The sequence below is a fragment of the Ranitomeya imitator genome, chromosome 7 (genome assembly GCF_032444005.1).
Source record: "Ranitomeya imitator isolate aRanImi1 chromosome 7, aRanImi1.pri, whole genome shotgun sequence".
Taxonomy (NCBI): domain Eukaryota; kingdom Metazoa; phylum Chordata; class Amphibia; order Anura; family Dendrobatidae; genus Ranitomeya; species Ranitomeya imitator.
Genome location: NC_091288.1, coordinates 222,836,366 through 222,857,717, shown reverse-complemented (window position 1 = coordinate 222,857,717; position 21,352 = coordinate 222,836,366). Strand labels below are relative to the sequence as shown.

Here is a 21,352-nt window from a genome sequence, read left to right as displayed (position 1 = left end):
AAGAGAACTTTGCAGTCTACAAAAAACCCTAAAGCAAAAACCACGCAAAGGGGGCAAAAAGACCCACCGTGCCGAACTAACGGCACGGCGGTGCACCCTTTGCGTCCCAGAGCTTACAGCAAAACCAAAAGACAAGCTGGACAGAAAATATGGCAACAAAAAGCAAAGATGCACTTATCTAAGCAGAGCAGCAGGCCACAGGAAAGATCCAGAAGCTCAGATCCAACACTGGAACATTGACTAGGAGCAAGGAAGACAGAATCAGGTGGAGTTAAATAATGAAACAGCTAACGAGCTCACCAGAACACCTGAGGGAGGAAGCTCAGAAGCTGCAGTACCACTTGTGACCACAGGAGTGAATTCAGCCACAGAATTCACAACAGTGATGAGCGAGTATATTCGTTTTCATGAGCACGCTCGGGTGGTCTCCAAGTATTCGTGAGTGCTGGGACATTTAGTTTTTGTTGATGCAGCTGCATGTTTTGTGGCTAGTAGACAGTTTGAACACATGTGGGGATTCCCTAGCAACTAGGCAACCCCCACATGTATTCAGGCTGGCTAACAGCTGTAAATCATTCAGCTGCCGTCTCCGAGCAGTCACAAATACTCGGAGACCACCCAAGCGTGCTCGGGAAAACCCAAGCAACGAGTACACTTGCTCATCACTAATTCCGAGAGCTGTAACGTTTAAATTTTTTTGCCGAATGAGCTATATTAATAATAATAATAATAATAATCTTTATTTATATAGCGCCAACATATTCTGCAGCGCTTTACAGTTTAACAGCTTCAAACACAACAGTCCTAAGTAACAACGTTAACATTAACGTTATTAGTGCTTGTTTTTGTGGGACGATTTGGCGTTTCCATTTCTACCATTTTTTTTACATATGACTTTTTGATCGCTTTTTTTCACTCTTTTGTGCGTATGATGAAAAGTGACTTTTTATGTGTTTTTTATTATTTTTTACAGTATTCGCCAAGCGTAATAAATAAGAAGCCAGTTTTATAGAGTGGGTTGTTCCAGACGCAGCGATACCAATTATGTGTACTTTTTTTGTTTATTTTTTTTATCACAAAGGCTGAGTTTTTAGAAACTACTTTTTATGATTTGTGTGCACTTTTTGTGTTTTTAAATTTTTTTAACAAATTTTGTTTAACTTTCTTCACTAAGTCCCACTGGGACATGTACATTTTTTACTTTGATCGTTGGTCTGATGCACTGTAGCACTTGTGTACAGCAGTGTCGGAGACCTGTGAGTGTGTCAAGTGGTATGTCTCCTCTGTGCTCACAGTTGTATCCTGATCTTTGTTGATGACCTTGGATTTACCTTCTGACCCTGGGACGCCATCAGGGTATTACTGCCTTTACTGGCATATGGGGCCTGGATCGGATGGGGACATATGAGGGCAGGATGGAGACATAAGGGGGCAGTATGGGATGGCATATGGGGGTAGGATGGAGACATATGGGGGCAGTATGGGATGGCATATGGGGGTAGGATGGAGACATATGGGGGCAGTATGGGACGGCATATGGGGGTAGGATGGAGACATAAGGGGGCAGTATGGGACGACATATGGGGGTAGGATGGAGACATAAGGGGGCAGTATGGGACGACATATGGGGGTAGGATGGAGACATATGGGGGCAGGATGGAAACATATGGGGGTAGGATGCCTGGTGTGGCGGTATTTATCCCCTGTATGTGGTATTATTCAGTCCATATGTGGTGGTAATATGTGGTTCGACTATGGTGTGATGGCATTTGTCCCTTGTAAGTGCTATTATTGGTCATTGTAAAAATATGTATGTGACACACACATAAAGTATGTCTACCTTTGCGGCATAAAAAAGTATTTTGGCAAAAAGAAAAGCTGCTGGCTATGTATTTGTGATACGGTATTCAATGTGAACTGTTAATGTGTGATTGCTCAGGACATGATGCAAAAGTGGAGTTTTTCCAAGAGTGAGCGGTGGGACTGTGGAAGGATTGTGGAGTGGATGCGGAGCTGGGGTGTAGCCTGGACAGAATCTCAAGGGGGCTAAAAAATGTTGAAAGTACAGGGCCTTGAAATTCATGGTTACAGCCCTGTTCTGAGCATCTGGCTGACTTACCCCTTTGTCTTGCGTCTCTACCTTCCTGTTACTCTGAAATCAGACTGTTACCTGACTGCGCTTTTCCCTTTGTCTATATTATGAGCCCTCTTGGCACTGACCCTTGACCTCTTGACTATCCTGCCTCAGGGTAAGTCCATGAGTAGTGACTAGCGTCACACTGAGTGGTGACTAGTATTAGGCTGCTGTCACATTATCAGTATTTGGTCAGTATTTCTCATCAGTATTTGTAGCCAAAACCAGGAGTGGGTGATAAATACAAAAGTGGTGCAGATGTTTCTATTATACTTTTCCTCTAATTGTTCCACTCCTGGTTTTGGCTACAAATACTGATGTAAAATACTGACCAAATACTGATAGTAGTGAAGTATATCGTGGCACAGCTGTGTCGGTGCTCAAGAAAGGTTTCCCACACCAGCAATCATATAGTTAGTAAATAACTTGGCACTCAACTTAGTGGATTGTGATAATAAAGAAAAATAATTTTATTACTTGAATAGCAGCCCAGCATAAACGTTTCAGTCAAACATTTAGACCTTCTTCAGTAAACCGACTGCTGGTATAATGGAGAGTATAGGGCACTGATATATGTAGATAGGGTCCTATGGTGGAGTTTTTGCAGGACCTCTAAGATTGAAGCAATTATCCAAGTAAATAGAACGTGTGTGTATTTCCGTTCCAAATAGGCTTGAAAAATAATAAGCTAGTATAAATAACTTAAGAGGTACTGGAATACTGCCAAGAAGCACGGGATATGGAGAAATGTCCAACTGAATGGCCTGGAGTTATATAATCCTGGCCAAAAGGGTGGTGTATATAGGCACAGTGTACCGAAAATGCGGTAAAATCTAATGCACAGGGCTGAATATTCAACTAGCGGCGGACACCGTGTTGATGTTCACCTCCTACCTACCTTATACCGATCCTCAGCGCACCTTCCCTATGAGACTTGCCTTTTGAAGCCTTCTTACAAAGCCCTGTGCATTAGATTTTACCGCATTTTCGGTACACTGTGCCTATATAGAGAGGGAGAGGGAGGCCATTCACAGAGCCGAGGACAGAGCTCAGGAGATGGCCTTGCTGGAGAGGCAGATCGCTTTGGAAGCAGCTAGAAGCTCCAGACAGACTCTAACCCCAGTACCCACCATGAGGGAACTCCCCAGAGTGTCCCGCAAAGACTTCAAGCCCTTTAATGAGGCTGCAGGCGACATTGAGGGCTTCTTCCAGGACTTTGAACATCAGTGTCGATTAATGGAAGTCCCGGAAAGGGACCGAGTCCGACATCTGGTGGGGCTCTTAGAGGGTGGAGCTGCCGCAGCCTATAGAGCTATGGACCCTCAGGGGAACTGTGAGTATGCGGAGATTAAACGGACTATTCTAGAACATTATGCTGTTACCCCAGACACTTACAGGACTCAGTTCCGTACTTTAGCCTGTAATGAGGAAGTGTCTTTCAAGATGTATGCCCACAGACTCAAACAAATATGTCATCGCTGGCTGGAGGCAGAGGAGGCCTTAACCTGGGAGACCTTCCTCCAGGTTATCCTAAAAGAGCAGTTTTACTTCAAGTGCCCTGCTGAGATCCGGGAATGGGTGCGTGAGAGGAGACCAGCCACTGTGGAGGAAGCTGCAGCTCTAGCTGATGAGGCTCTCACCATCAAGCCTCAGTGGAGGGTTCTGTTGGAGGATGGAGAGAGGCCTACCAGCTCCACAACACCGGTGGCCCCCTGTTTTTCTGTCCCCATTGTTCCCCGTTCCTCTAAGCCACCACCTCATGCTGATACCTGTGTAAATGTGCCTCCAGTTGCTTCTACTGCGTTTTCTGGAATACGACGAGGAGAGGAAGTAGCAGAGCGCAGGTGTTATGGTTGTGGGCATCCGGGGCATCTGCAGGCCTCATGCCCAGCCAGCCCATGGAGGAGTCGTCCTCAAAACCCTACAGCACCTTCAGGTGGGGGCCGGCCTCCAGGTTCCCTTACCCCTCGCCCAAGAGGACACCTTGGATGGAGTGAGACCCAAAACAGATGCTATCGATGTGGACAGCCGGGGCATCTGCAAGCCTCCTGCCCAGCTGTTCAAATGAGGATTGATCCTGTACCCAGTCGTATTATTAATTATGTACAGCCACGTGCCATGGAGGACGACGTGTCACCACTACGTGAGGACTGGCCTAGTGCCTCACCCACCCATGTTGCACCACTAGGAGTTTATGGTGTGCGACCTGCAGCTATGACGACTTCTGCTCATCGAGGTACGCACTTGCAGGAGGTTGTGCTGGATGGACAGAGACTTATTGGATTTTGTGACTCAGGGGTTTTCCTCACACTGGCTGATCCCCGAGTGGTTCAGCCTGAGGCAATCCATCGAGGACCTGGGATTGTCATTGAACTGGCTGGTGGACAATGGAGGACTATTCCCACAGCCACTGTGGATCTGAACTTTGGTTTTGGGGTCAGGCGATGTGTGGTTGGGGTGATGGGTGGTCTGCCTGCAGATGTTCTCCTGGGCAATGATGTGGGAGAGCTACAATGCCAATTCGTGGCTGCATGAAGCCGCATGTAAGTTACGCTCTGCCTGTGTGTACTTAACCAGCGACCTGTAGAGGTCCCTAGTACGTACACAAATTGGGAGGGGAAGGGATTGTCATGATATGTACTTTTGCTCTGTCCTGTATTTGAATAATACGCCATTTGATGTATGTAACTGTTCTCTGGTGTCTATTAGCTGTAATTTATGTATTTTCTTGGGCTGGGAGTTCACCTGTAACAATGTCTCCTTCCCCCAATACTTGCAGCCCTAAGCTATAATGTGATTAAGCTTTGTCAACATCACTAGTGGAGGAATAGTTATTCTTCCTCACAGCAGGTGGCTAGTCATATGTACATACTAGATAGCCTAAGTGGAGCCCACCAGTCTAGAATCTTCTGGTGGACCCAACCATTGAATAGAAGGTGTGACCCCTACCCCCCTTCATGGGCGGATCCCAGGAGATCAGACAATCCATTCTTATTTTGAGATCAGATGTGAGTTGATCCTTGAAGGAGAAGGAGTGGGGATTCTTAGCTGAGGCAAGACCCCATGTCCATCTGTGACTGTGGAAGCGAACGGGGCGAGACTTGAGCTGAGGACATATCTCGTCGTTTGTGAGATTGTTTTGGGATCTATTGGACTCGTCTGGACTATTGCTTTGTTACCTGGCACAAGGATTATCGGGAGGTGCCCCAGAATCTGTTCCGTTGGACTAATTGTGGACTCTGTAGATCTACCTGCCTGTGTTATTCCAGCGTTCTTGATAATAAATCTGTTGAATCATCCCTCGGCCTGTTGTCCCTTCTTGCTCTGCCGTACACCCCGTCACAATGGAACTTTTTTATTTTTTGGCGAATAGAGCTGTATTAGGGCTTATTCTTTGCGGAATGATTTGCAGATTTTTGTGGAACCATTTGGGGGCACATAATATGTTTTGATTGCTTTTTATTCACATTTTCTGTCACAGAATGAACAAAAAACAGCAATTCAGTTATTGTTTTTATCTTTTTTTTTTGCGCCATTCACTGTATGGTAAAAGTGATAACACTGATTTGCGCGATGGGTCGATGCGATTACAGCAATACCAGATTTATATTTTTTTATGATTTGCTATTTTTACACACTAAAAAGAATATTTTGCACAAATTAATTTGCATTGTAAGATTCTGAGTAGTGATGTGTTATGAATGCAATCCAGTGACACAGTGTACCAGCGATCAGAGCACATAAAGTGATCTGACAATAACCCAAAAACAATAGAACGAGCTCTGAGACGTGGAATCTCTGTAGACCGCAATACCTGAACCTATCCTACACACAACTAAAGATGGCTGTGGATTGCGCCTGACGCTACCTATGCAACTCGGCACAGCCTAAGAAACTGACTAGCCTGAAGATAGAAAAACAAGCCTGGCTTGCCTCAGAGAAATACCCCAAAGGAAAAGGCAGCCCCCCACATATAATGACTGTGAGTAAGATGAAAAGACAAAACGTAGGGATGAAATAGATTCAGCAAAGTGAGGCCCGATATTCTAGATAGAGCGAGGATAGCAAAGAGAACTTTGCAGTCTACAAAAAACCCTAAAGCAAAAACCACGCAAAGGGGGCAAAAAGACCCACCGTGCCGAACTAACGGCACGGCGGTGCACCCTTTGCGTCCCAGAGCTTCCAGCAAAACCAAAAGACAAGCTGGACAGAAAATATGGCAACAAAAAGCAAAGATGCACTTATCTAAGCAGAGCAGCAGGCCACAGGAAAGATCCAGAAGCTCAGATCCAACACTGGAACATTGACAAGGAGCAAGGAAAACAGAATCAGGTGGAGTTAAATAATGAAACAGCTAACGAGCTCACCAGAACACCTGAGGGAGGAAGCTCAGAAGCTGCAGTACCACTTGTGACCACAGGAGTGAATTCAGCCACAGAATTCACAACAGTGATGAGCGAGTATATTCGTTTTCATGAGCACGCTCGGGTGGTCTCCAAGTATTCGTGAGTGCTGGGACATTTAGTTTTTGTTGATGCAGCTGCATGTTTTGTGGCTAGTAGACAGTTTGAACACATGTGGGGATTCCCTAGCAACTAGGCAACCCCCACATGTATTCAGGCTGGCTAACAGCTGTAAATCATTCAGCTGCCGTCTCCGAGCAGTCACAAATACTCGGAGACCACCCAAGCGTGCTCGGGAAAACCCAAGCAACGAGTACACTTGCTCATCACTAATTCCGAGAGCTGTAACGTTTAAATTTTTTTGCCGAATGAGCTATATTAATAATAATAATAATAATAATCTTTATTTATATAGCGCCAACATATTCTGCAGCGCTTTACAGTTTAACAGCTTCAAACACAACAGTCCTAAGTAACAACGTTAACATTAACGTTATTAGTGCTTGTTTTTGTGGGACGATTTGGCGTTTCCATTTCTACCATTTTTTTTACATATGACTTTTTGATCGCTTTTTTTCACTCTTTTGTGCGTATGATGAAAAGTGACTTTTTATGTGTTTTTTATTATTTTTTACAGTATTCGCCAAGCGTAATAAATAAGAAGCCAGTTTTATAGAGTGGGTTGTTCCAGACGCAGCGATACCAATTATGTGTACTTTTTTTGTTTATTTTTTTTATCACAAAGGCTGAGTTTTTAGAAACTACTTTTTATGATTTGTGTGCACTTTTTGTGTTTTTAAATTTTTTTAACAAATTTTGTTTAACTTTCTTCACTAAGTCCCACTGGGACATGTACATTTTTTACTTTGATCGTTGGTCTGATGCACTGTAGCACTTGTGTACAGCAGTGTCGGAGACCTGTGAGTGTGTCAAGTGGTATGTCTCCTCTGTGCTCACAGTTGTATCCTGATCTTTGTTGATGACCTTGGATTTACCTTCTGACCCTGGGACGCCATCAGGGTATTACTGCCTTTACTGGCATATGGGGCCTGGATCGGATGGGGACATATGAGGGCAGGATGGAGACATAAGGGGGCAGTATGGGATGGCATATGGGGGTAGGATGGAGACATATGGGGGCAGTATGGGATGGCATATGGGGGTAGGATGGAGACATATGGGGGCAGTATGGGACGGCATATGGGGGTAGGATGGAGACATAAGGGGGCAGTATGGGACGACATATGGGGGTAGGATGGAGACATAAGGGGGCAGTATGGGACGACATATGGGGGTAGGATGGAGACATATGGGGGCAGGATGGAAACATATGGGGGTAGGATGCCTGGTGTGGCGGTATTTATCCCCTGTATGTGGTATTATTCAGTCCATATGTGGTGGTAATATGTGGTTCGACTATGGTGTGATGGCATTTGTCCCTTGTAAGTGCTATTATTGGTCATTGTAAAAATATGTATGTGACACACACATAAAGTATGTCTACCTTTGCGGCATAAAAAAGTATTTTGGCAAAAAGAAAAGCTGCTGGCTATGTATTTGTGATACGGTATTCAATGTGAACTGTTAATGTGTGATTGCTCAGGACATGATGCAAAAGTGGAGTTTTTCCAAGAGTGAGCGGTGGGACTGTGGAAGGATTGTGGAGTGGATGCGGAGCTGGGGTGGAGCCTGGACAGAATCTCAAGGGGGCTAAAAAATGTTGAAAGTACAGGGCCTTGAAATTCATGGTTACAGCCCTGTTCTGAGCATCTGGCTGACTTACCCCTTTGTCTTGCGTCTCTACCTTCCTGTTACTCTGAAATCAGACTGTTACCTGACTGCGCTTTTCCCTTTGTCTATATTATGAGCCCTCTTGGCACTGACCCTTGACCTCTTGACTATCCTGCCTCAGGGTAAGTCCATGAGTAGTGACTAGCGTCACACTGAGTGGTGACTAGTATTAGGCTGCTGTCACATTATCAGTATTTGGTCAGTATTTCTCATCAGTATTTGTAGCCAAAACCAGGAGTGGGTGATAAATACAAAAGTGGTGCAGATGTTTCTATTATACTTTTCCTCTAATTGTTCCACTCCTGGTTTTGGCTACAAATACTGATGTAAAATACTGACCAAATACTGATAGTAGTGAAGTATATCGTGGCACAGCTGTGTCGGTGCTCAAGAAAGGTTTCCCACACCAGCAATCATATAGTTAGTAAATAACTTGGCACTCAACTTAGTGGATTGTGATAATAAAGAAAAATAATTTTATTACTTGAATAGCAGCCCAGCATAAACGTTTCAGTCAAACATTTAGACCTTCTTCAGTAAACCGACTGCTGGTATAATGGAGAGTATAGGGCACTGATATATGTAGATAGGGTCCTATGGTGGAGTTTTTGCAGGACCTCTAAGATTGAAGCAATTATCCAAGTAAATAGAACGTGTGTGTATTTCCGTTCCAAATAGGCTTGAAAAATAATAAGCTAGTATAAATAACTTAAGAGGTACTGGAATACTGCCAAGAAGCACGGGATATGGAGAAATGTCCAACTGAATGGCCTGGAGTTATATAATCCTGGCCAAAAGGGTGGTGTATATAGGCACAGTGTACCGAAAATGCGGTAAAATCTAATGCACAGGGCTGAATATTCAACTAGCGGCGGACACCGTGTTGATGTTCACCTCCTACCTACCTTATACCGATCCTCAGCGCACCTTCCCTATGAGACTTGCCTTTTGAAGCCTTCTTACAAAGCCCTGTGCATTAGATTTTACCGCATTTTCGGTACACTGTGCCTATATAGAGAGGGAGAGGGAGGCCATTCACAGAGCCGAGGACAGAGCTCAGGAGATGGCCTTGCTGGAGAGGCAGATCGCTTTGGAAGCAGCTAGAAGCTCCAGACAGACTCTAACCCCAGTACCCACCATGAGGGAACTCCCCAGAGTGTCCCGCAAAGACTTCAAGCCCTTTAATGAGGCTGCAGGCGACATTGAGGGCTTCTTCCAGGACTTTGAACATCAGTGTCGATTAATGGAAGTCCCGGAAAGGGACCGAGTCCGACATCTGGTGGGGCTCTTAGAGGGTGGAGCTGCCGCAGCCTATAGAGCTATGGACCCTCAGGGGAACTGTGAGTATGCGGAGATTAAACGGACTATTCTAGAACATTATGCTGTTACCCCAGACACTTACAGGACTCAGTTCCGTACTTTAGCCTGTAATGAGGAAGTGTCTTTCAAGATGTATGCCCACAGACTCAAACAAATATGTCATCGCTGGCTGGAGGCAGAGGAGGCCTTAACCTGGGAGACCTTCCTCCAGGTTATCCTAAAAGAGCAGTTTTACTTCAAGTGCCCTGCTGAGATCCGGGAATGGGTGCGTGAGAGGAGACCAGCCACTATGGAGGAAGCTGCAGCTCTAGCTGATGAGGCTCTCACCATCAAGCCTCAGTGGAGGGTTCTGTTGGAGGATGGAGAGAGGCCTACCAGCTCCACAACACCGGTGGCCCCCTGTTTTTCTGTCCCCATTGTTCCCCGTTCCTCTAAGCCACCACCTCATGCTGATACCTGTGTAAATGTGCCTCCAGTTGCTTCTACTGCGTTTTCTGGAATACGACGAGGAGAGGAAGTAGCAGAGCGCAGGTGTTATGGTTGTGGGCATCCGGGGCATCTGCAGGCCTCATGCCCAGCCAGCCCATGGAGGAGTCGTCCTCAAAACCCTACAGCACCTTCAGGTGGGGGCCGGCCTCCAGGTTCCCTTACCCCTCGCCCAAGAGGACACCTTGGATGGAGTGAGACCCAAAACAGATGCTATCGATGTGGACAGCCGGGGCATCTGCAAGCCTCCTGCCCAGCTGTTCAAATGAGGATTGATCCTGTACCCAGTCGTATTATTAATTATGTACAGCCACGTGCCATGGAGGACGACGTGTCACCACTACGTGAGGACTGGCCTAGTGCCTCACCCACCCATGTTGCACCACTAGGAGTTTATGGTGTGCGGCCTGCAGCTATGACGACTTCTGCTCATCGAGGTACGCACTTGCAGGAGGTTGTGCTGGATGGACAGAGACTTATTGGATTTTGTGACTCAGGGGTTTTCCTCACACTGGCTGATCCCCGAGTGGTTCAGCCTGAGGCAATCCATCGAGGACCTGGGATTGTCATTGAACTGGCTGGTGGACAATGGAGGACTATTCCCACAGCCACTGTGGATCTGAACTTTGGTTTTGGGGTCAGGCGATGTGTGGTTGGGGTGATGGGTGGTCTGCCTGCAGATGTTCTCCTGGGCAATGATGTGGGAGAGCTACAATGCCAATTCGTGGCTGCATGAAGCCGCATGTAAGTTACGCTCTGCCTGTGTGTACTTAACCAGCGACCTGTAGAGGTCCCTAGTACGTACACAAATTGGGAGGGGAAGGGATTGTCATGATATGTACTTTTGCTCTGTCCTGTATTTGAATAATACGCCATTTGATGTATGTAACTGTTCTCTGGTGTCTATTAGCTGTAATTTATGTATTTTCTTGGGCTGGGAGTTCACCTGTAACAATGTCTCCTTCCCCCAATACTTGCAGCCCTAAGCTATAATGTGATTAAGCTTTGTCAACATCACTAGTGGAGGAATAGTTATTCTTCCTCACAGCAGGTGGCTAGTCATATGTACATACTAGATAGCCTAAGTGGAGCCCACCAGTCTAGAATCTTCTGGTGGACCCAACCATTGAATAGAAGGTGTGACCCCTACCCCCCTTCATGGGCGGATCCCAGGAGATCAGACAATCCATTCTTATTTTGAGATCAGATGTGAGTTGATCCTTGAAGGAGAAGGAGTGGGGATTCTTAGCTGAGGCAAGACCCCATGTCCATCTGTGACTGTGGAAGCGAACGGGGCGAGACTTGAGCTGAGGACATATCTCGTCGTTTGTGAGATTGTTTTGGGATCTATTGGACTCGTCTGGACTATTGCTTTGTTACCTGGCACAAGGATTATCGGGAGGTGCCCCAGAATCTGTTCCGTTGGACTAATTGTGGACTCTGTAGATCTACCTGCCTGTGTTATTCCAGCGTTCTTGATAATAAATCTGTTGAATCATCCCTCGGCCTGTTGTCCCTTCTTGCTCTGCCGTACACCCCGTCACAATGGAACTTTTTTATTTTTTGGCGAATAGAGCTGTATTAGGGCTTATTCTTTGCGGAATGATTTGCAGATTTTTGTGGAACCATTTGGGGGCACATAATATGTTTTGATTGCTTTTTATTCACATTTTCTGTCACAGAATGAACAAAAAACAGCAATTCAGTTATTGTTTTTATCTTTTTTTTTTGCGCCATTCACTGTATGGTAAAAGTGATAACACTGATTTGCGCGATGGGTCGATGCGATTACAGCAATACCAGATTTATATTTTTTTATGATTTGCTATTTTTACACACTAAAAAGAATATTTTGCACAAATTAATTTGCATTGTAAGATTCTGAGTAGTGATGTGTTATGAATGCAATCCAGTGACACAGTGTACCAGCGATCAGAGCACATAAAGTGATCTGACAATAACCCAAAAACAATAGAACGAGCTCTGAGACGTGGAATCTCTGTAGACCGCAATACCTGAACCTATCCTACACACAACTAAAGATGGCTGTGGATTGCGCCTGACGCTACCTATGCAACTCGGCACAGCCTAAGAAACTGACTAGCCTGAAGATAGAAAAACAAGCCTGGCTTGCCTCAGAGAAATACCCCAAAGGAAAAGGCAGCCCCCCACATATAATGACTGTGAGTAAGATGAAAAGACAAAACGTAGGGATGAAATAGATTCAGCAACGTGAGGCCCGATATTCTAGATAGAGCGAGGATAGCAAAGAGAACTTTGCAGTCTACAAAAAACCCTAAAGCAAAAACCACGCAAAGGGGGGCAAAAAGACCCACCGTGCCGAACTAACGGCACGGCGGTACACCCTTTGCGTCTCAGAGCTTCCAGCAAAACCAAAAGACAAGCTGGACAGAAAATATGGCAACAAAAAGCAAAGATGCACTTATCTAAGCAGAGCAGCAGGCCACAGGAAAGATCCAGAAGCTCAGATCCAACACTGGAACATTGACAAGGAGCAAGGAAAACAGAATCAGGTGGAGTTAAATAATGAAACAGCTAACGAGCTCACCAGAACACCTGAGGGAGGAAGCTCAGAAGCTGCAGTACCACTTGTGACCACAGGAGTGAATTCAGCCACAGAATTCACAACAGTGATGAGCGAGTATATTCGTTTTCATGAGCACGCTCGGGTGGTCTCCAAGTATTCGTGAGTGCTGGGACATTTAGTTTTTGTTGATGCAGCTGCATGTTTTGTGGCTAGTAGACAGTTTGAACACATGTGGGGATTCCCTAGCAACTAGGCAACCCCCACATGTATTCAGGCTGGCTAACAGCTGTAAATCATTCAGCTGCCGTCTCCAAGCAGTCACAAATACTCGGAGACCACCCAAGCGTGCTCGGGAAAACCCAAGCAACGAGTACACTTGCTCATCACTAATTCCGAGAGCTGTAACGTTTAAATTTTTTTGCCGAATGAGCTATATTAATAATAATAATAATAATAATCTTTATTTATATAGCGCCAACATATTCTGCAGCGCTTTACAGTTTAACAGCTTCAAACACAACAGTCCTAAGTAACAACGTTAACATTAACGTTATTAGTGCTTGTTTTTGTGGGACGATTTGGCGTTTCCATTTCTACCATTTTTTTTACATATGACTTTTTGATCGCTTTTTTTCACTCTTTTGTGCGTATGATGAAAAGTGACTTTTTATGTGTTTTTTATTATTTTTTACAGTATTCGCCAAGCGTAATAAATAAGAAGCCAGTTTTATAGAGTGGGTTGTTCCAGACGCAGCGATACCAATTATGTGTACTTTTTTTGTTTATTTTTTTTATCACAAAGGCTGAGTTTTTAGAAACTACTTTTTATGATTTGTGTGCACTTTTTGTGTTTTTAAATTTTTTTAACAAATTTTGTTTAACTTTCTTCACTAAGTCCCACTGGGACATGTACATTTTTTACTTTGATCGTTGGTCTGATGCACTGTAGCACTTGTGTACAGCAGTGTCGGAGACCTGTGAGTGTGTCAAGTGGTATGTCTCCTCTGTGCTCACAGTTGTATCCTGATCTTTGTTGATGACCTTGGATTTACCTTCTGACCCTGGGACGCCATCAGGGTATTACTGCCTTTACTGGCATATGGGGCCTGGATCGGATGGGGACATATGAGGGCAGGATGGAGACATAAGGGGGCAGTATGGGATGGCATATGGGGGTAGGATGGAGACATATGGGGGCAGTATGGGACGGCATATGGGGGTAGGATGGAGACATATGGGGGCAGTATGGGACGGCATATGGGGGTAGGATGGAGACATAAGGGGGCAGTATGGGACGACATATGGGGGTAGGATGGAGACATAAGGGGGCAGTATGGGACGACATATGGGGGTAGGATGGAGACATATGGGGGCAGGATGGAAACATATGGGGGTAGGATGCCTGGTGTGGCGGTATTTATCCCCTGTATGTGGTATTATTCAGTCCATATGTGGTGGTAATATGTGGTTCGACTATGGTGTGATGGCATTTGTCCCTTGTAAGTGCTATTATTGGTCATTGTAAAAATATGTATGTGACACACACATAAAGTATGTCTACCTTTGCGGCATAAAAAAGTATTTTGGCAAAAAGAAAAGCTGCTGGCTATGTATTTGTGATACGGTATTCAATGTGAACTGTTAATGTGTGATTGCTCAGGACATGATGCAAAAGTGGAGTTTTTCCAAGAGTGAGCGGTGGGACTGTGGAAGGATTGTGGAGTGGATGCGGAGCTGGGGTGGAGCCTGGACAGAATCTCAAGGGGGCTAAAAAATGTTGAAAGTACAGGGCCTTGAAATTCATGGTTACAGCCCTGTTCTGAGCATCTGGCTGACTTACCCCTTTGTCTTGCGTCTCTACCTTCCTGTTACTCTGAAATCAGACTGTTACCTGACTGCGCTTTTCCCTTTGTCTATATTATGAGCCCTCTTGGCACTGACCCTTGACCTCTTGACTATCCTGCCTCAGGGTAAGTCCATGAGTAGTGACTAGCGTCACACTGAGTGGTGACTAGTATTAGGCTGCTGTCACATTATCAGTATTTGGTCAGTATTTCTCATCAGTATTTGTAGCCAAAACCAGGAGTGGGTGATAAATACAAAAGTGGTGCAGATGTTTCTATTATACTTTTCCTCTAATTGTTCCACTCCTGGTTTTGGCTACAAATACTGATGTAAAATACTGACCAAATACTGATAGTAGTGAAGTATATCGTGGCACAGCTGTGTCGGTGCTCAAGAAAGGTTTCCCACACCAGCAATCATATAGTTAGTAAATAACTTGGCACTCAACTTAATGGATTGTGATAATAAAGAAAAATAATTTTATTACTTGAATAGCAGCCCAGCATAAACGTTTCAGTCAAACATTTAGACCTTCTTCAGTAAACCGACTGCTGGTATAATGGAGAGTATAGGGCACTGATATATGTAGATAGGGTCCTATGGTGGAGTTTTTGCAGGACCTCTAAGATTGAAGCAATTATCCAAGTAAATAGAACGTGTGTGTATTTCCGTTCCAAATAGGCTTGAAAAATAATAAGCTAGTATAAATAACTTAAGAGGTACTGGAATACTGCCAAGAAGCACGGGATATGGAGAAATGTCCAACTGAATGGCCTGGAGTTATATAATCCTGGCCAAAAGGGTGGTGTATATAGGCACAGTGTACCGAAAATGCGGTAAAATCTAATGCACAGGGCTGAATATTCAACTAGCGGCGGACACCGTGTTGATGTTCACCTCCTACCTACCTTATACCGATCCTCAGCGCACCTTCCCTATGAGACTTGCCTTTTGAAGCCTTCTTACAAAGCCCTGTGCATTAGATTTTACCGCATTTTCGGTACACTGTGCCTATATACACCACCCTTTTGGCCAGGATTATATAACTCCAGGCCATTCAGTTGGACATTTCTCCATATCCCGTGCTTCTTGGCAGTATTCCAGTACCTCTTAAGTTATTTATACTAGCTTATTATTTTTCAAGCCTATTTGGAACGGAAATACACACACGTTCTATTTACTTGGATAATTGCTTCAATCTTAGAGGTCCTGCAAAAACTCCACCATAGACCCTATCTACATATATCAGTGCCCTATACTCTCCATTATACCAGCAGTCGGTTTACTGAAGAAGGTCTAAATGTTTGACCGAAACGTTTATGCTGGGCTGCTATTCAAGTAATAAAATTATTTTTCTTTATTATCACAATCCACTAAGTTGAGTGCCAAGTTATTTACTAACTATACAAATACTGATAGTGTGACGGCTGCTTCACACGATGCTTCGCTGACTGTGCCTGTAAGGCCAGTCTCACACGTCCAGATAATTCCGGTACCGGAAAAATCGGTACCGGAATTATCCATGTCCGTGTGCTCACGTGGCACATCAGTGTGGCACACGTGCGGCATCCGTGTGCCGCCCGTGTGCCGACTGGGTACCACACGCACCGTGCAGGAGACAGCGCTACAGTTAAGCGCTGTCCCCTGCATCTGGTGCTGAAGCCGCCATTCATTTCTTCTCTCCAGCAGTATTCGCTGGAGAGAAGATATGAAAAATCTTTTTTTTGTGTGTTGAAAAAAAAGATCCCTGTCCCCAAACCCCTCCCACCCCCTGTCCGCCCCCCCGCTATTAATAAAATACTTACCTGGCTCCCTTGCTGCTTCTTCTCCTCGCCGCAGCTTCTCCTGTATGAGCGGTCACGTGGTGCCACCCATTACAGTGATGAATATACGGCTCCACCCTGGGGCGCACAGGGAGTGGGAGGGGGTTGGGGACAGGGATCTTTTTTTTCAACACACAAAAAAAAAGATTTTTCATATTTTCTCTCCAGCGAACACTGATGGAGAGAAGAAATGAATGGCGGCTTCAGCACCACACTGGGGGCACAGCGTTTACTGTAGCACTGTCTCCTGCACGGCACACGGACTGCACACGGACAACATCCGTGTGCGGTACGTGTTTTACACGGACCCATTGACTTTAATGGGTCCGTGTAATACGTGCGCTCCCACGAACACTGACATGTCTCCGTGTTTTCCAAACGGACACACGGTCCGTGAAAACACGCTGACATGTGCAGAGACACATTGATTTTTATGTGTCTACGTGAGTCAGTGTCTCTGGTATGTGAGAACTGTCACCTCACGTACCGGAGCCACTGACGTGTGAAACCGGCCTAAGACCATGCATTTTGCTGGATATTCTTTGACATCCCTTAAAAAATAAAATAAAATTTGCTGCTAAATTTTGAACCTTTCTAACAAAATACAAAGACTTTTGAAAAAAATGATGTTGCTGTAAAGTAGACATATGGCAAAAGTTGTGTGTTGTTGGACTTTCTCGTGTAAAGGTAAAAAAATTAAAAGTTTGAAAATTGCACAGGTTTCTAAATTTAAAATATTTTCATAAATAAACAGAAATCTTATTAATCTAAATTTATAGCTAACAAAAAGTTTAATGTGTCTTGACAAACAATCTCAGAATCACTGGGATATATAAAAGCTCCAAAGTTATTATATAAAGTGACATGTAGCATTAATAAATGGTCAAGAAGGCCAAAATTGTCTGTCACTAAGGGGTTAGTATTCGCAGTTCTTACCCAGTTGGGCGTAGATCTCCGCTCTCTGGAAGCTTTCCATAGTTTTGCACCCTCTGTTGTCCACTATGGTGATGTTCTTGGTGAGATCATAGGCTTTTCTTTCCATGGTAATGACCATATAATCTTTTCCAGCTTTAGCGTATTCTATGAATTCCTCGCCCTCCTCCATCACGTACTTACAGGAGTTAATGAAGGAGGATTTCCCATGACCAATGTAGCCAAATACCTGGAGGAGAACCCGCGAGTATCCATGATCACCACGACTTGTGAAACCAAAGAGCTTCCAGAGGGACGATAGAAAGCCTTGATGGCCCAGGCTGAAGTCGAGGATACTTTTCTTTAGCTGGTCTGGATTCATCTCTCATGGATTTCTCCTTCTCTTCTCACCACTTCTCCTATTTTCTCTGCTCTTTTTTTCTTGTGTTTTTTTCAGTTATCTCAAATTTTTCTGAATACTTTCATTTTCGGTGGCTTACAGGAAGCGGAGGTGTGGTTTATTATATAACAGGGTGTTTCTGAACATTAATTTTTTTCTACATGACTTGGGCCAATATGATGGAGGCGGACAAATGAGGTAACAAATAACAGCCACTCACTGTCCCTGCAGTAACACTCAGGACAGTGGGATGTATAGACGTAACGTGTTTGTCACTACTGCATTCAGAGGTTACAGTCCTTATAGTCCTTAGCAATGTGATCCGAGGAGGCACAACAATTATAACATACAGTGGGAACGGAAAGTATTCAGACCTCTTGAAATGTTTCACTCTTTGTTTCATTGCAGCCATTTGGTCCATTTGGCATTTTTGCGGCCAACTACAGAGATATCCTGGATGAAAACCTCCTCCAGAGTGCTCTGGACCTCAGACTTAGCCAAAGGTTCACCTTCCAACAGTTCAATGATCCTAAGCACACAGCTAAAATAGCAAAGGAGCGGCTTCACAACAACTCTGTGACCATTCCTGACCGGCCCAGCCAGAGCCCTGACCTAAACCCAACTGAGCATCACTGGAGAGACCTGAAAATGGCGTCCACCAACGTTCACCATCCAACCTGACGTATCTGGAGAGGATCTGCAAGGAAGAATGGCTGAGGATCCCCAAATCCAGGGGGGAAAACTTATTGCATCATTCCCAAGAAGACTCATGGCTGTAGTATATCGAAATGGGCTTCTACTCAATACTGAGCAAAGGGGCTGAGGACTTATGACCCGCTAAGATTTCAGTTTTTCTTTCTTAATTTTTCAAAAATTTCTACATTTCTGTTTTTTTCAGTCAAGATGGGGTGCAGAGTTAACATTAATAAGGAAAAAATGAAGTTTTGTGAATTTACCTAATGGCTGCAATGAAACAAAGAATGAAAAATGTAAAAGGGTCTGACTACTTTCCATACCCACTGTATATATATTCCATGTGTTGGAATTGGATGTATATATACCGTACGCTCGCTGTGAAAGCGCCAGATATTGGGCCTAGTAGCAAAAGCAGCCGTTGCCTCTTCTATGTATCGTCAGTCAATTGTGTGATTGTCCTGACCATCGTTGGCACGCCGAGTGCTGTTCGTGACACCAGGAATCTCTTTTAGGAAGCCCAGATGTCAAACACCTTCTCTGCATCCAAGCTTAGGAAGACAAAAGCGCGGAAACATCGTCTCTGAAGCTCCGAGTGCCGACTCTTAGGACCCAACGGTTCAGTAACCTCAGATGTCGAATCTGTACCCTCAGTCAGAATCATGATATTTTCTGGACTCAATAATGAATTTGGTCTGGGGCGAGAGGGCACAGTAGGGAACTTTTCTGCCTCCCTAAGGGGACAATTAGCGATATCAACATTTCGGGGTATAAAATTAAATTTTTACGTTCATTTTAGTATCCAAACAGAGCGCAAGGTCAAAAGAAGTTTGTGGGTTTTCAAATATACCTTCAGGGAAGGAACCTGGGAAAGTAGAATAACAATGAAGGCAAAATATCAATCACGACCTAACAGCAGATGTGAAGTCCTCGGCATGGTACAGTACAGACCAAAAGTTTGGACACACCTTCTCATTTAAAGCTTTTTCTGTATTTTCATGACTATGCAAATTGTACATTCACACTGAAGGCATCAAAACTATGAATTAACACATGTGGAATTATATACTTAACAAAAAAGTGTGAAACAACTGAAATTATGTCTTATATTCTAGGGTCTTCACAGTAGCCACCTTTCGCTTTGATGACTGCTTTGCACACTCTTGGCATTCTCTTGATGAGCTTCAAGAGGTAGTCACCGGGAATGGTCTTCCATCAATCTTGAAGGCGTTCCCAGAGATGCTTAGCACTTGTTGGCCCTTTTGCCTTCACTCTGCGGTCCAGCTCACCCCAAACCATCTGGATTGGGTTCAGGTCTGGTGACTGTGGAGGCCAGGTCATCTGGTGTAGCACCCCATCACTCTCCTTCTTGGTCAAATAGCCCTTACACAGCCTGGAGGTGTGTTTGGGGTCATTGTCATGTTGAAAAATAAATGATGGTCCAACTAAACGCAAACCGGATGGAATAGCATGCCGCTGCAAGATGCTGTGGTGCCATGCTGGTTCAGTATGCCTTCAATTTTGAATAAATCCCCAACAGTGTCACCAGCAAAGCCCCCCCACACCATCACACCTCCTCCTCCATGCTTCATGGTGGGAACCAGGCATGTAGCGTCCATCCGTTCACCTTTTCTGCGTCGCACAAGGACTCGGTGGATGGAACCAAAGATCTCAAATTTGGACTCATCAAACCATAGCACAGATTTCCACTGGTCTAATGTCCATTCCTTGTGTTCTTTAGCCCAAACAAGTCTCTTCTTCTTGTTGCCTGTCCTTAGCAGTGGTTTCCTAGCAGCTATTTTACCATGAAGGCCTGCTGCACAAAGTCTCCCCTTAACAGTTTTTGTAGAGATGTGTCTGCTGCTAGAACTCTGTGTCGCATTGACCTGGTCTCTAATCTGAGCTGCTGATAACCTGCGATTTTTGAGGCTGGTGACTCGGATAAACTTATCCTCAGAAGCAGAGGTGACTCTTGGTCTTCCTTTCCTGGGGCGGTCCTCATGTGATTCAGATTCTTTGTAGCGCTTGATAGTTTTTGCTACTGCACTTGGGGACACTGTCAAAGTTTGCCCAATTTTTCAGAAAGACTGACCTTCATTTCTTAAAGTAATGATGGCCACTCGTTTTTCTTTACTTCGCTGCTTTTTTCTTGCCATAATACAAATTCTAACTGTCTACTCAGTAGGACTATCAGCTCTGTATCCACCAGACTTTTGCGCAACACAGCTGATGGTCCCAACCCCATTTATAAGGCAAGAAATCCCACTTATTGAACCTGACAGGGCACACCTGTGAAGTGAAAACCATTCCCGGTGACTACCTCTTGAAGCTTATCAAGAGAATGCCAAGAGTGTGCAAAAGCTTTCATCAAAGCAAAAGGTGGCTACTTTGAAGAACCTAGAATATAAGACATAACAATATAATTCCAAATGTGTTAATTCATAGTTTTGATGCCTTCAGTGTGAATGTACATTTTTCATAGTCATGAAAATACAGAAAAAGCTTTGAATGAGAAGGTGTGTCCAAAACTTTTGGTCTGTACTGTACATGTACTGATGGTTGTTCTAATGACATATTCATGTACTGATGATGGTACTAGCATTGTACCATTGTACTAATGGTGGTTCTGGTGATGTATTTGTGTACTGATGGTGGTTCAGGTGATGCATTCATGTGTTGATGGCGGTTCTTGTAATGTATTCACATAATGATGGTGATTCTGATGATGTATTCATATACTGATAGTGGTTCTGGTGATGCATTCATGTACTGATGATTGCTTTGGTGTTCTATTTTTGCACTGATGATGATTCTGGTGTTGTAGTCATGTACTGATGATGATTCTTGTGATGAATACATTGTTAGAACCATGATCATTACATGAACACATCACCAGAGTCAAAGCTGCCATCAGTACATGAACACAGTACAAGACCTACCATTAGTACATGAACACAGCACAAGACCCACCATTAGTACATGAATACTTCACCAGAA

General features: G+C 44.4%; 1 protein-coding gene across 1 annotated transcript in view; it reads right to left on the bottom strand.

Moving 5' to 3' along the window:
* Positions 1-17,750, bottom strand: part of LOC138645681 (uncharacterized) — a 36,830-nt gene extending 19,080 nt beyond the window's left edge. Inside the window, exon 1 of the mRNA XM_069735144.1 lies at positions 17,287-17,750. Within this exon, the coding sequence (XP_069591245.1) occupies positions 17,287-17,644 (358 nt within the window). The 5' untranslated portion in view covers positions 17,645-17,750. The remainder of the gene's footprint in view (positions 1-17,286) is intronic.
* Positions 17,751-21,352: the final 3,602 nt, after the last annotated feature.